General features: G+C 39.1%; 1 protein-coding gene across 1 annotated transcript in view; it reads right to left on the bottom strand.

The window, feature by feature from the left end:
• Nucleotides 1-16230, bottom strand: part of pth1r (parathyroid hormone 1 receptor) — a 40020-nt gene that overhangs the window by 20090 nt on the left and 3700 nt on the right. Inside the window, exon 2 of the mRNA XM_060059285.1 lies at nucleotides 296-398. Coding sequence (XP_059915268.1) covers nucleotides 296-398 — 103 coding nt within the window. The remainder of the gene's footprint in view (nucleotides 1-295; nucleotides 399-16230) is intronic.

Consider the following 16230-nt stretch of genomic DNA (forward strand, 5'->3'; position numbering starts at 1 on the left):
CAGGATCACTTGTTGAACCTAACGGATGTGCAGTCTAAAACATAACAGCTTGCCCCTGATTTGGGTCGATTCGCCTGTCCATTTTATAGAACTCTGTTAACTAAACAGTAATATACTCTCAGTGGTGCCATTTACTACACACAACAAACGACACTGCCTGTCTTACGATACAGACAATGCTCCAACAACCATTTATTCAACCATTGGCTGACATCTTTCCAGTGAAAAAAGGTTTTACATCAAACATGCAAGCAAAAAGATAAAGATCATAATGTTGTCGCTTTTCCTTACTCACCTGGAAAGATTTGCTTTGAAATGATGTTTCCCTCGCACATACGCTTGGCTTTGAACAAGAGGCCTATCTGTTCATCTTTGGTGAGCACGTCATCTGCATACACCTGCATAGAAGAAGGACATGGAGGTAGGTGTACAGGTGAACAGTCAAGTGTACCGATAGAGCCCCGCAGTTCCCATCTGTGTGACCTCATCTGTGTGACCTCATCTGTGTGACCTCATCTGTGTGACCTCTTTGAGGAACTCTCATGAAATCGTATACTATCATGTCATCGAGAACCCCTGTTCACTTAACAAACATATTGCCCTTTGTTCCTACCTATTAACAATGAGCAATACATTAATGCGGTGTGAATATTGCGCTGTACCGCATGCGAACCCATCTGGGATCCAGCATAAAGGTTACCACATCACTCTCCCCGACCCAAATGAGCATCTGCACATTAGTTGACCACCGTTGTTCTCCACACGTGATTGTCTGAAGCACAGCTGGTTCCCAACCCCCCTCCCTCCTTCCTTCCTGGGCTCTTCATATCTCCAACACAAATAAAAGATAAAAACAAGTGTTGTTTTGTAAAAGGGCAGAGGCGGTGAATTTGCAGGAGGCTAGATGGTGGCCCCTTGACAACCTGATAGATTAGCAGCGGAGGTGGAGAGGATACTCTTTATCAGCCTCCGCTCAAGAGCAGGGGTCAATCCACCCCGCTGAATGGTGTCGACGGGCCACCAAAGTGATAGGTGGGTGTAAAACAAGAACTGCAAAATAACCTGTAACTCTCCATTCCAAATGCTAATTTAGCCCAGTAGGTTAGAGTTAGGATCAAACCTTTAAATGTTTTTTAAAGGTTTAAAGGATCCTATTTTTGTTCCTGTATTAACAAGCCATCAAGCAAGAGGTAAAGAAGTTGTGCCATATTCCTGTCCTTGGGTCAACAGTATCCATTCCACCTGGTGTTGGTAGACACAGCTGGTATTCCTGTGATTCTATCTGCTGCAGTCAGTATGATTTAGCCACTAATCTGATGTGACGTCTGAACACAAGAAAATACATTATACATACACTTTCCTCTGACACCTTGTGTTTTCCTTCTGCGTTTTGGAGAGCGCAATAATAGCACAGGTGTGGTTTTCCATTGAAGGAAACATTTTTCCATCTAATAGATGACTTTGGCCAACTTACTGTTTTCTCTGAGGTCACCTTCAGTTGGGACATGTATGAGTGTATTGGAAATGACAACAGTCATCCTGGGTATTGGAGCACATAAATATAGTGAGCAAAGTGTGGAAGTGAAAAAAAATAAAGCTCAGGCAGCTCGCAAATCATTTGGATGTAGTATTGGGCTCATGTTTTTTATTATGTATGTTTTACTGAAGTAAATCAGTATTATATTGTACTTACAACTCCCAGTACCGGGAAACTCTATACATTTAGCATTTGAATATCATTAGAGCAGTTGCTCATACACAGAAAACGACTGCATGAAAGAGAAAACCCTCTCTTTCTTGAATATAGATGTATCCATGATAAACCAGTGACACTTTGAATACTAAAGAAACATTTAGATTAAACGTAGAATTTGTTCAAGGTAGAACTCATAATGTATCACGCTCAAGTTATTAGTCATATATCTCCGCGGTAAGTTGCCATCTACCTAAAATGCAAATGGATAGCCGTTGAAAATAATCAAATACCAAATCCTGGTATAAATGGAAAAGGTGGAAAGGTGGGGATATTCAAAAAAAATATTTGGTCAGCACTCAGCATACAGTGTTTTATGTCCAGAATTTTCCCATGAAAACCCTAAATAGGAAATAAAGGAAATCAGAAGACAGTATGTGTTTGCTTGGGCCTTGCGACTTAAGGCTCACCTACGTGCATAAACTGTTTTATACAAAACAATGATCACAAACAAACTGTTTGCTGTTGCCCCTTATCAATCGGGTACCAGTGCCAATTAATTAGCAGGAACATAACCCTTGGTGGAAATTAATGCTTAAAAAAAAACGATTAGCGTCTTGTGGGTCTTCCTAATTTGAGGATGCTAATTTAGCTAATAAGACACTCGAATCATCAAATTGCACATGCAGGCGATGAGGAAAAGGCGTTAAGCTCAACTTGTTATTGGATTTACATTCAACTTTTTTTAGCCACTGCCATCTGGCCCAGATGAACCGGTTCTTAACAGTAATTTCCAGACAGATTCCGCCTAGATTTCATATGCAGTCTAGTATATATGTATATAGGGCTATATATGTTCCTATATGATTTGGAATGAGACCATACCTAAGTTTCTGAATGTTCAAATTTTACAGTTGGTCTTTTTATAAAAATACACATTGTTGATAACACAAGGATATATTTTCTTACTTCAAATTTAAACCGTAAATACCAAGCTCTCGTAGAGGTTTGTGTGCTTAAAACCACAATATCTCGATCCATCAATATTTTTTTTTCACGTTCAGGCTTGAAATAAGGATGTCCATTTTGAGAGCTGAATGGAGTTACAGAATGAGACATTTTGGGCTTCACACTGTAAACAACCACAGAGGGAACAACCTCGGACCACAGTGGAACAGGGATAGATACAACCTGTTTACTGTGCTAACCATGCCAATACAGGATATTCATTTGAGACCTCCCCAGGACGCTGTTTATACCTGAAGCACACGTTTTAGACAAGTATTCATGTGTCAGATGACAGGCTGTTGTTAAAGAGAGAAGTACATTTCACTGTGAATGTACTGTGTGTGTGCGTCAGTCTTGTGCAAACCAAGTAGAATATTGCATAAATAGATTGCACAAATAGGTTGAATATTTTGTTCCCCCCTTTAGGAATATGAAATAAACACTTAAATGTCTACTAGTAGAGAATACAGTCCTCCCTAGAAGAACAGAGCACTGCCATATTTAGTAGGCAGATTTATTCAGCTAAAAACTTACTCTAAACAAATATGTTCATAACTCTGTTCTGCTAGTCCACTAGTGAGGACTGTATTCCCTTCTGGTAGACAGTAACATGTCCACTAACATTTAAATGCTGATCTAATAGAGATGAAAAGGTAAATATGTATTTGGAAAGTTGGAAATACAGCCATTACTCACATGTACCAAGTCCACCAAGCATAAGCACTCTTATAATTAGTAAAAGAAACACAGGTTTATTTTTTCTTCTCATCTAACAGAAACGAACAGGGAATTTTAAAAAGATACCAAAAAAATTATAATTTTCCATTTTTAATAAGGAAAATCATGGTAAATAACTGTGTCTAGTGATTATTCCAGAAATCTATTCCTCCTGCCCTGGCTTGTGGCCAAACCACCAGAGCAAACACAACTCTCACAGGGCGAAACATAGACATTCTTATTTACAGCATTTCATTTTCAATACAGTATTCCTTTTGTTTAATACTTTTGAGTGTGTGCCAGTGTGTAAATTAGAAAAATACACACCATATAAATATGTGTGTTTTCATCACTGGGCCGTGGAATACAAACTGCAGTTGAAAAAACCACAGGTTTCTGTTTGTCTATCAGTTAATGACTTAAACTGAAACTCTCTTCAAGGATATATGAAGACCAATATGGAGCTTACTGTATCTAGGCTGCTGTGTCAAGGTAACGATAAACCCCTTGGAATATAAAGTTAGCTTAACTTAAGAAATAAAACGGATATGACTCGTGTTTCCCCCATCCCTGAGACCACAGTAGCAGACGCTGTATATACGCCTCTCTCTGATGACGAGGTAGCCAATGCTACGGTAACAATCATTTTCACATCCTTTTTTATTTCACACTTCTATATTTATACTGTATGTATATCACACTTTTTGCCACTTCTACATGCCACCTACTTTCCCACCCTGCGTGAGCTGCAGTCAAAAAAGAGATATAATATTTTCTATTCAGTGCATTTAAAAACATTGTGATCAAATTCAAAATGTCTGTGCGTATCGTCAAATGACATGCACTCACTATTTTAAATTCTTAAATAAATAAACTGCAATGTGGCCTCCTTAAAAATAAAAAGGCAAATCTGAGTTGTGAGACATAATTTGGACCGTTTCCTACAAACAGTCCTAATTATAGACAGCATGATTTTTGTGGTGGACCAGATCACTTTCTGAAACAATGCCGTGTATCGAAGTGGAGAAGACACAAAGTCAAGGCCTCATCATTTTACTTTAGCATGCTCAAATGTACCATGTACCACTCACAAATAATGTTCATTGTTTTTTCACTGATATTTGATATACTCCTTTGTTGCTACACATTTGATTGCCATAGTTATGAATAATTAAGCGATTACCGGAGGTAAAAGGAGACATGTATGAAAGACTAGACAACCACAAAACATTATACTCGCAGTCAAAGTGACCAAATACGCAGAACAGACAATTGCTTGAGGCCCCGGGCAAGAGAACCTATAATTCAGTTGACCCACAGGGTCGAGTCATCTCAAAGCCAATACATCTCAAATTCAGGGAAGGCCTCTCTTTTATGGCCTCTTGTCCGTTTTAGGAGAACAGAGGCGAAACCATAGCACTGCAACTAAGATACTAGTTTGTTTCATATCACATCCCTACAACCAAATACTTGCTTATTGGACTAATCATCGATATCAGAGGAGCACTACATAACATGTTGTTATAATCAAAGTAGAAAAAAAGTTATTAAAAAGTAAAGCTGCACTATGTACACTTTTCCATTAGCAGCCTCTAGTGGCTTGCATGGTTGCTGCAGCTATAGTTATATCATTATCAGATGAGAGTGGCTGTCATCTTGACTCAAAGATGGGCAAGTTTTGTTATTTGGAAAACTTACTATTTCAGACATTTTTTTATTGGAGTAAATAGCTGCAATATAAAAGTACCTTAGTGCAGCTTTAAATATTGCAATGTTCAAAATTGAGATAGCAAACTATGAGTTGTTTGCTCAGTTTGCTATCTAAATTTTGAACAAACTATAGCCGATTGGTTGAAGAATAATAATCTAATCATATTCAACCCCATTGTTATATATCACAGGCTGAATACGAATGTCCATGCTGAGTACAAATAATTTCAAACGTCTCATTCAATCAATAATCCAATATTTTGCAAAATGGGCCTGTGGTTACTTAATCTGAGTTTAATGTTGCACAATGGCAGTAAAAGAGAGGGGAGGAAAGTAGAAAATTGCCTCCGATTTCCCCACAACCATTTAGCATATCAATAGGATTTAGGTGAAATTCCTTAATATACAATACATGTAAAATGTATCTAAACGTTTTGCGCCTCAGGGAATAGTTTACTAGAAAAACATGGGTCATTAAGGGATAAGCAAGTCTCAAAGTACTATATTACTACCTCCACCAGAAGGAAAGGGGGGAAGACTGTGTGTGTGTGTGTTTTTGACGCACAAATTCTATGACGTAGTTAGTGTTTTGACATGATGTGTATATCCACATTAAAACGCCTGATCATGACCTTGCTAGTGTTTTCATTGGAGCCATACATCTCATTCATTTTCTCGATCACTTACGCATCATCGGATATAAAGCTCCTCTTGTTAGTTGATCCATTGCTGCTGTGTGCATATCTACGATTCTCGGGTAAACGCCGACATAAAGTGAGACTTTCCTTTCCAGATCACACCTCATCACATGGATGATAAATAATATACCGATAATATTGACTCTGGTCTCTGTAAGCGCCTCTATTATGGGAGTACAGATGTGTGTTTGTTTTGTGTACTTGTTTTGGTCATTTGCCATTCTTTGCACCATAAACCAACATTGACTTCCTTGTCGTTGGCACGTTATCAAAATTGGGATCCCATGGGCTTCTCAGACTTTCCTCAGCGTTTTTATTTTAAAAGTAGTCGGATCTAGAAAATTATAACTTTGCTGAATCTCGTTTTTAATGGCCTGTCCACTATTTGGAAAAAAAAACATGAATATGTTACTTTTGACATATTGCACCACATGAATGTTTTAGCGGATGAGGTTCCTGGATATTATAAACTCTATGAGTCAGTGCCACTCCTTTTCAACTGTGCAATTTGCATTTGACGATAAAAACCACAAACCACAAGACTTGGTTGTCCTTTGGAAATACTCGCAGACCACATTCTGACTTAAAGCAGCATTCAGTTCCTAATTATACCCTCTGTTCATAAGGGTAAAGAACAGCACTTTTGTCCTTGATGGAAACATTGTGTGATCCATCAGAACGAGTGTGTGTATAACGCAGGGGCCTCAACCGGTTACACTGTTGCTCTCACTAATTGAGGATTGAGCACTTTTCCTACCACCAAGTTATATCAATGATTTACCAAAGCAATGCAAGGACAACAGATTAATTTTACACCCAACGTTTAGAAACTACTAGTGGTCGTTTATACAACGTAACACCCGTTTCCATTGTTTGTAGTGATGTATCAGTAACACACATGTATTGTATAACATCTTAATGGGTCTAACACAAATGCTTATATTCATACTCTAAACAGACTATTTTGCATGACACTGGGTTACATTTAAGTGTATTTGCATAGACCACTAACCCTTGACAAAGGGAGTGGTCTTTTAATGGATACATCAAGATAATCTAGATTATGGATTAAAAATGTATGTTCCAGACAGTGAGAGCTATCTATTTTAGGAGACACCAGCTTGTGGCTTTATATCATAGTGATGATACATAAGATTGAAGCACAGAGCTGTCCTCTAAATAGCAGTGGACAACCACAAACTCTCCACTTCCTGATGTAATGCCTTCTCAGTCTGTTCTCCACACAAACACGATTTAAACATGTTGATGTTGAAGTTTTTAACACATAGACCAGCCCTTTGATTTGTAGTCAAGAATTGCAGATCCTCTGTATTTCCAAATGCATTGGACCTTCTTGAGGTGGGTAATGTTATGACTGTCTTGTTTCTGTCTAAAGTATTAATACTGTGACAATTTCATCACCTCCATCATATCTCGGCAGATCGCCGTGACCTCCTCCTGGAAAATATGCCTCCCACATTTAAGGTCTACTAACCACCTGCTGCCCTAAAAACTACAATATTTAGGGCAGCAGGTGGTTATTTAATTGGTTTCTGAGCCCATGCAGAACCAAACCATGGTTGTGTGTTCCTATCCGAAGGTTTGGCAGCTTTTTATAAATGTTTTCCAGGAATGAGGTACAGCTTTAACATGCTGTTTGTACATTAACTGGTTATCTCCTGTAGCTGTTGTTATCCTTGGCTACTTAAGCCTCCTTGTAGCCAGGGCTTACCCACCAGCAGCGGTCACACCTGACCATATTAAACTTCCATAAGCCAAACCCCGAGTTTATTCCATCACGTCTGGGTGAGCTTCCTAAGATACTGCCTCTGTTAGCAGTTTAACTGTGCTGGTGTATCATCATAAAGGTTACAGCAATTAGTGTGAATGCAGCAGCACTATGAGCAGGTATAAATGATAAACAACACTTGGATATGTCAAATAGGTCATTTGACATTGTCCATTGCCAAATAGCGTTAAAGGGCAACTCAGCGCTACAACCTTAAAAACAGTTCAACGCCTCAACAAATGCTTGTCATTGCAAATAGCTGTTTCGGATTAACTCAGTAAGTCACGTGTTTCTTGCACTTCCTATTCATTCAAGAAGGTAACAAAAGGCAACACCAGGCCACAAAGACCTCCATGTCTCTCCTGTGGCAACCTGAGCAAAATTCAGGCTATAGTCATCAATTCATAACCTTGACTTTTTACAGTACAATAAAAGTTATTCAATGTTTTTTAGTAAGAAATACAGGGTCAAACTACAGCAAGCATAGTGCTAGAGGTATTTTAGCACTTCAGGTATGTTGAGCAGCTTAATAAGGTACGGTGAAACACAGTCACATGCATGTACCCAAACGCTTCCTTCCCCACTGTCCACCAAGGGCACTGGGGCCTGCAGAGACAGAGGCACCGCTTGTTAGAGTCCCTTAATTGCTACTGTTTTCCTATAGAACATCTCTAAATCAGAGAATAATCAGGCATACTTTAATCATCTGAGGTGTCTCTCATTGTCGGCAAACATCCTCCCTCTTGATTTGGCTATTAATGAGCCAGCTGGTCTTGAATCCTGCCAGGTGTTAGAGGTTAATTAATTAGAGGGAAGAGGACAATTGTAAACTAGGGCTCGGTAAGGCGAGGACACTTCAAATATACTCAGTAGAGGTTAGCCGGGCATGGCAAGATCAAACAAAAATGCAAATGCCCTGGTAAAGCATGTGTTGTTGTGTAATAGGATGTAATAGGATAAAATACACTGATATAAATTAGAAACACATTGTCGTTGTATACATACTTAATATTTAATACTCTCAAGACTTCTCGAACTGAAATACAAACATCACACAAACCCAGTGAAAGACATTTGCAAATGAGCCAAAATGACTATTATTATTATTATGACGTGTGATATAACCGTGAAACATATCTCTGGAGGCATTCAATGTGTAAACTGGCGCCAATTTCTGTTAGTATGAGGGCAACAGCCTCTCAAGCCCAGTGGACGATAACTGCCTAAAGTGGCCTTGTGCAGTACTTTAGAGCTTATTGAGGGCTCTTCTTGACAGCTATTTTTGATCTACCATTAGCCTCCAGGGATCTCAGTGCAACGTAATGCCAAATAAAATCACCTCGATGCCCTGTGAACACCACGCTTTATCTTTACACGTCATGCTGCTCTCCTGAAATAATAAAACATTTATTGTACTGCTTACTTGGTGTAGTGGCATATCTATCCCATTACGCAGATCTTTCTGCAGTCCATGGCTGAGCCTGTTGCTTTAGATGGTAGACTGGCCAAAATGAAAACCTCGCCTGGAAGGGATTTTCTTCTTGTATATATCCAGGTTTAAACTTTACCCTAACTTAAAAACAAGATTGGGAAGGATTTGCTGAAGCACACATATAAATTCCAGCAAGTACCTGCAATATGTGTTATTCTATTTTGTCATTATTGTCGTTTTTTCGATGCCGTGTAGTCTGAAAGCATTTACAGACGTTTATGCATTAACTGTTAGAACTATTATATGTTCTTGTATCTCTTTATAAGATTATTGCAGTCTTTATTTCTGGCGTTAAGAAAAAATGAAATTTTTTCTCCATTGTTATATTTCAGCTGCCAAGCTTGCAACTAAAAGGAGAAAATAAGATGACAAAAGCACATGACACTTATTTTGGCTTCTCTGCATAACGTGAGAGCTATTGAAAAATACTTTTTGAATATGATGATTACTTGGAAGACTCTTTATGGCTTTCCAATGGCAGTTCAATGTTAGGGTTTTTTCTTATTTAATCAGCATTTCATTCATAAATCGTGAGACACAGTATTTCAGTGCAGGTAGCTCTGCAGAATCAGTGACGGGTAATGCTATTATTTGATTGTGTGCTTGTTGTTGAATATTTTTTTCTAAATAAATATACTGCACTTTCTTTGCAGTGTGCTCATGTTGAAGCCTAAATCACGGTCTGCTGCCCGCATAGTGGTATGTGTTAACCTTGCAACAAACAATGGAAACGGGTTCTTTGTAAGACAAAGCGCTGTAAAATACAGTGGTTAGTCCACTTCCCCCAAAATATGTGTTGGGCCATCGACTGTATAAAATAGGTCTTGTCTGTACACCGTAACTGACAGAGCTGTGGCTGGAAAGATGTCATTATAATGACAGAAATATGTATCTCAATATGAGAAAAGGATGTTGATTTAATGACAGAGATTTCCAGTTAATGAGAAAAATTTATCACTATGACGTTTATCCCTTTTTGCAGTGTTCTATTAATGTGCAACTTGAACAATTAAATACCCAAAACCTGAAAACTAAAGCCATGCTTTCATCCTGAAACCCCCCCGACAGTTTTATTATTAACTAAGTACTGTTCATCAAAAGTAATTTCCCTTGTGTACTTGGTATAGGGTGCATGGTGCTAAACAAACTTCAAGCTGTTTTTTTTTTAACATCTCTTTTTTTTTGCCTTGCTGAAAGCCTTATTTTGTATTGATCCTTTGAAGTAGGGCTTGAAAGGGATTTGAAATGGCTTCGAAATTGCTGAACCACAAAATTGAGAGTTAGAAAGAGTTCTATACTTTGCAGATTTATTTTGCCTTAAAGAGCAAGTCAACCCGCTGTTTCAGCTGGAACAAACTCTCCACCCAATGCAAAAATTTTATTGGCGGGAGAGTCCTGGGAAGTTCTGGGAAGGGTTGGCGTTATGACCCAAGGCAACTTTGTGATACTTTTTAGTACCGTCGTTGGGAATGAGTGTTATACTGAGTGACGTTGCATATGAAATGCGCCACACACTGTGGCATTATAGTGAGAAGCTCAACCCTCAAAACAGACAGACTCATTCCTAAAAAAGTTGGATTACTTCAGCTGTATGGAAGTGGAAGTGATCACAGATGTGGTGACATATTAAATCAAAAAAGATATGGTCACCATTTACACAGTAAAATAAAATGGGTTCATTATGATTTTGCAAACAATGGATCATATACTTTGGTCCAAGGAATCAGGGTCTAAATCATTTGAGACAATTATTATTAAAAAATATATACAAATATACAAAATACATATACAAATCGCCAAGCCCCACAATGAAGTGTTAATAAATCAACAACCTTGCAGCCACCCATAGCGATTCAGTGCTCTGCTGATGAATAGCATCCAGCTAAGGAAGTCAACCTTGTTATCTCAATTTGCATTGGCTTCGATCCGGCCGGATCTGCACTGAGAGGAATTCTTACTCTTTGCTGGAAAATCGGAAAGCTGTGAACTGAACACGTACAAACCACTAAAGCCCCAGACGTTTGCAATGAAGCTCATAGAGGAACCTTTTTAAAGTGCACTCCCGTCTCAGCCATAACCCCAGCAAGCCAGCGAGATCTCCACTGAAAAAATGGACCTGCATCCCTTAAATCACCTAAACGCCTGTCCGGATATGTGGAGCCTCGAGGCTGATCTCAGCTATAGAGAGCCTTCATTTTCTCTTCCCAAAGGATTTCTGTCTATCCATAAAGACAAAGATACTTTCAATTTACTGCATTGTCAGATAAGGCAAAGAAATGCAGACCTTCAGTTTGTCCTGTGTATAAACCTCAAACCCTTCTGCAACAGTGGAGAGGGGCGGGGGCAGGAGTGGCTTCTGTCAATGGGCAAAGCAAGCTCCCTGGCTGAGAATTTTTACACGTCAACGCTATTGAGGTAATATGGGATTCCAGGAATTTTGCCCACAAGGAATGCAGTGCCAACGCGTTCATTCAGCTGGTAAGTGGTGAAAAAAGGATGGATTGAGCAGGACAAGACCATAGTCAGGGCAATCAAAATAATCCCAGTGTCCTTCCCTTGTCTTAATTGTTATAGTGCTTCTGTCAAACGTAGGCTTTCTTCAATTCCAGATCTGAAAAAGATAAGTTATTACAAATAGAAGATACACATAGCTCGTTTGTGGATCTTGGTCTGAAGTGTTTGCCTCGTAACTTAAAATATCACTCTTTTCATTTCTAATGCGAGTCAACAAGAACAGCAACGGCCCCACATTTGTGGTTGTATCGGGGACGGAGTTTTGCTTTAACGTAGTAAAACCAGTAAAATAAATATTGCAGTCTTGGCCCATTATTATTAAGACAGAACACATTCTGTCAAAGTTTATGTTCTGAAGAAGCCTGCTGCCAAAAAGTATTATTATTAATAGGTACAAATGAGCAGGCAAAGTAGATTATTCTTGAGTGAGTAATGTCCAAATGAGCAATATATTCACAATTAAAAAGGTAATTACGTTATGGTAAATTATATCCTTTTTATTATTTTTCCATTTGATCCCATCCTCTTCAAACATGTATGTTTACTTTTTTCCCCGTCTGTATGTTCATTTGCTTTTTCTTCAGCAGAAGATGCACAGCAAGCTAAGGAGGGTTTTCAGCAGCAGAGACAATGATATCATTCAGACATTTGGCGTCCATGGGCTAATGTCTTCAGTGAGGTGTTAAAGTGGCATTGAGTTACTCACACTCTAGCATTCTTCAAGTGGAAAAGAGAAAAAATGGAGGAGGTCATGGGAAGTCAAGAAAACAAGCCTTTTCCTGAGTCAAACACAGCCATGGTCTAGCCTTAGCATGGCAATGAAACCCAACACTCTGCTATCAACATATACAAGCTACCGGACTTGCTCAAGAGCCACCTCAGGGCCCAGCACTGCCACTAAACGCAGCAGATTGTGTTATATAACAGGAAGAAAGAAAAAGATAAAGACAAAAAACTTTAAATAAATATTTTCTTTACAAAAATTAGACATAAATATTTGTCTAAATTAATAAAAAATCCACTCAACTCAAATAAATGTAAAATTACCAAAGCGTGTGCCAGTGCTTAATAAAATAAAAAGTAAAGGGCAATGTAGTGTTGTAGGATGTTTATCACAAAATAAGGTCACGCAACCAATGATGACAGCCGGTATGGGGCTGTATACAGGTAAGTGACCGTACCCCATGCTTTTTTAAAGTTCAAAGCATGGGGTATGGTCATTTATTTACAGTCATGGTTTGTTGTAACTCTGCCAACCACATGGAAAGCATGGCATATTAAATTGGGTGGATCCCATGTCCATTCATGTAGGCTTGATGGAATACTCCCTCATGAATTCTCATGCTGCGAACCCTCCTTTCTATTTCCATTCATCAGTGGGTGACAAGAACTGAGAACTGTCATGCAAGACTTGTTCTTCAATACTCCACAATGCATTTTGGTGTCCTTAAATGGCTGACAGAATGGATGTTGATTTCTATAGACAACTGTCAAAACCACTAGTAAGCCATAAGAAGCCCTGAAGTGTTCCCTTAATACTCCAACGCGACCGAACAATACCACAGAATGAGTGAATGAATACAGCTAAAGGGGATTCAAATGATGCTTCAAATCTTACAGTACAAACCTGTACAGAGCACAGAGCACAGAGAAAAACAACAAACAGAACTAACAAAAGTTAGTCCCTTGGCTGAGATTACTTCGGCATGGGTCAACGGGAGGTGAATTCCTTTGAACAACATTTCAGTTGTGTTTTGATCCTGTAACCATGGTAAACAATTATGCTTATTAGCAATCAGCGGTTAATTAATTGGCAGCCTTTCAAACAAAATGCATTAGAGGATATAAGAGGATGAGATGGGTTTATATTTTTCATTCAGGATCACCCGTGTCATGTAATGTAGGACGGACCACAGTTAATCCTGGTCTCCTCAAATGGCCTGGCGTTGACACAGGTCAGTGCTCTGATGTTAATGTGCCCAGTGCGACTCTCAAAAAGGCGCATTTGGAGTATTTATAACATAGCTTTTTCTTATCACACACACGGGCATGAATTATGGATTAGCGTCGGCTATCTCGTCTTATTCCCTGGCCTGCTCTTGTGTTATTCTTCGATTTGCCCGTCCCAAACAGGGTTGATAGTGTGCTGAGCCTGCCAATGTTTTCACTAAACAAGGAGAACTTCAATCACCCGGCCGGAGCCACAATAGGAGAAACGCAGTGAGTCGTTCAGGATACTGTTCGATACTGTCAACCAGCGACGCACGAGAAGAAATGTGTTCATCATATCCTGGGGGTAAACTTAATTATCTCATTATCACGTGAGGAGATGAGTGTGAGAGCTTCACATCCCCAGGCCTGCACAGCCATGTATGTCTCTCCTACATCTCCATGGGTTGGTGATGTCACTGGAGAGTGACTGGACAACTACAGTGCTTTAGATTCAGTACTGTGGGAATGCCACACTCACACAGCAGTCCCTCACTGGCTGCTCGTTATTCAGTCCTCAGCCCTGACCTGTACATCTATCTGACTAGGAAATCCACTTCATCCAACCAATTTACTATAGCTTTAATAGCCTTGCCGTACTAGTATTGTCTGTCTGGTGAACGGCAAAAAACATCTTCCTGTGCGGTGCAATAGACTCCTATTATTGTCTTAAAGCATGAAACCATTCTCATTTTAAAACATACCATCACCTATAGAGACCTGAGGCAGATTTGACAGGTAATTCTCTGCATCACTTGAAAAGCTGCTTTAGGAAGGGCGTAGACGGTGGATTTAAGGATAGATTGTTTTAATCAAAGGTAAAGGTGGCTTTGTGACAACGACACTGAATCATTTTGATCCTGTGTTTTGGAGATTAGTGCTGGGAGTTCCCTGAGCCCTGGGTGCTGGCTAAATAGCAGTCCACTCTACACCTCTTTCTCATCCTCATTCAGAATTATAACAATAGGTATCTCTCTCCATAGCAGAGCGTCACTTAACATTTAATAATTATAAGTAAAGGGTCTCTTCCGTACCTAAGCAAAGCAATACATTTGCTATTTTTCTTTCTTCTTTCTTTTTATTTATTATACAGGAAAGTATTAGAAATAACAAAGTTACAATATAAAACGGGCCTGTCTCAGTAAAATAGCGGATTTCCAGCAGGTTCCTGTTCTGCAGCACATATAACATACAGGGACAAGGCACATCGCACGTCACATTTACATACAACACATAACAGGGACATAGCACGTATAAGTCAGTGTTTGCAAGTGTATGTGTTGAGGAGTAACAATTTATATGCTTTTTTGAACTGTGTGATGGATTGTAAGAATGGATGGATTTTGTGAGCAGTAGTAAATCTGCAACCCTATTGCAGAATCGCAATAGTTTGCTGTCCTTGCTCCCCAATGGTGGAATGAGCTGTCCCTGACAACAGGACTTCAGATACCCTACACGTCTGCTGTAACAGTCTGAAAACTCATCTGTTCAGAATTTATCTTGGCCAGTGAAAAAAGGAAATATAATATAATAAATATAAATATTAAAATAAATATAATAATAAAACCCTCATTTTTAAAACGTAGCACTTGATGCAGTTTGCTTATTATATCAATTGAATGTGCTTGCATTATTCTTGCAATCTCTGGGTTTAATCTTCGTGGTTAAAGGGACTTATTGTAAGTCATCTTTAAACCCAGCATGAACTGAATTGTGTCCGTGCAAACAACTGCCATCAATGCAACCATACATGATGAACCCACATTTGAATTAGGTCTGAGAGTACACTGCTATTACACTGTTGTAATTATCTTGGAATGATAACGCAAGCATTTGTTGGCATCATTGTATTTACAGGAGACAAATGCCATGCCCACAAAAAGTAGATCTGCCCGCATGTTGTGTATGATTGACAAAATATCAACGTCAAAGCAAAACATCCAGTGTCTGTGAAACCTTGCTGAATGTGAAAATGCTATTAAGGAAAAACCCTGAAACCTTATAATTAGGGGCACACATAAGAGAAACATACTAGTATTGGTCACACACAGTGTTTGCCCCAAGTTAATTTGATCGATTACTCTTAAAACCAAGGGACCATACAATTAATGCAAGCCACGATCAATACAACCCACTGCACATCCATCCATTCTTTATCGACATACATAAAATAAATGGCATAGTATTTATGGAATCACTATGAAAAGGTAATGCAATTCCAAATAACAAACTAGCTCCAGTAACAAAACACCTGGACCAGTACGCTACGGTACTGCAGGTGGTACACGGGATGTTATTCTTGATGGTTAAGGGCATACGGCCAATATTTAAATACAATGTCATTCAAAAAATATAGAAGTGAATAAGCTGTTATGGATTTATTATTCATTAATCGTGTCACACAAGCATAAAGGGGTACCGAAAGGTCTTCATTAAAATTGACATCAGAGGTGAGACCCCACTGGCCTAGACCACACAGCATCACCCCTGGGATGGCTTACATTACTCAAATGGGAAAGCAATAAGCAACGGTTTCCTCTGTGTTTGGTATACGGCAGATAAGGAACCAGTGGAATATCGGATGGAGCACAAGCAAGTGTATCAGTCATGCAAGTCACAG

This window comes from Gadus macrocephalus, chromosome 8 (assembly GCF_031168955.1).
Source record: "Gadus macrocephalus chromosome 8, ASM3116895v1".
Taxonomy (NCBI): domain Eukaryota; kingdom Metazoa; phylum Chordata; class Actinopteri; order Gadiformes; family Gadidae; genus Gadus; species Gadus macrocephalus.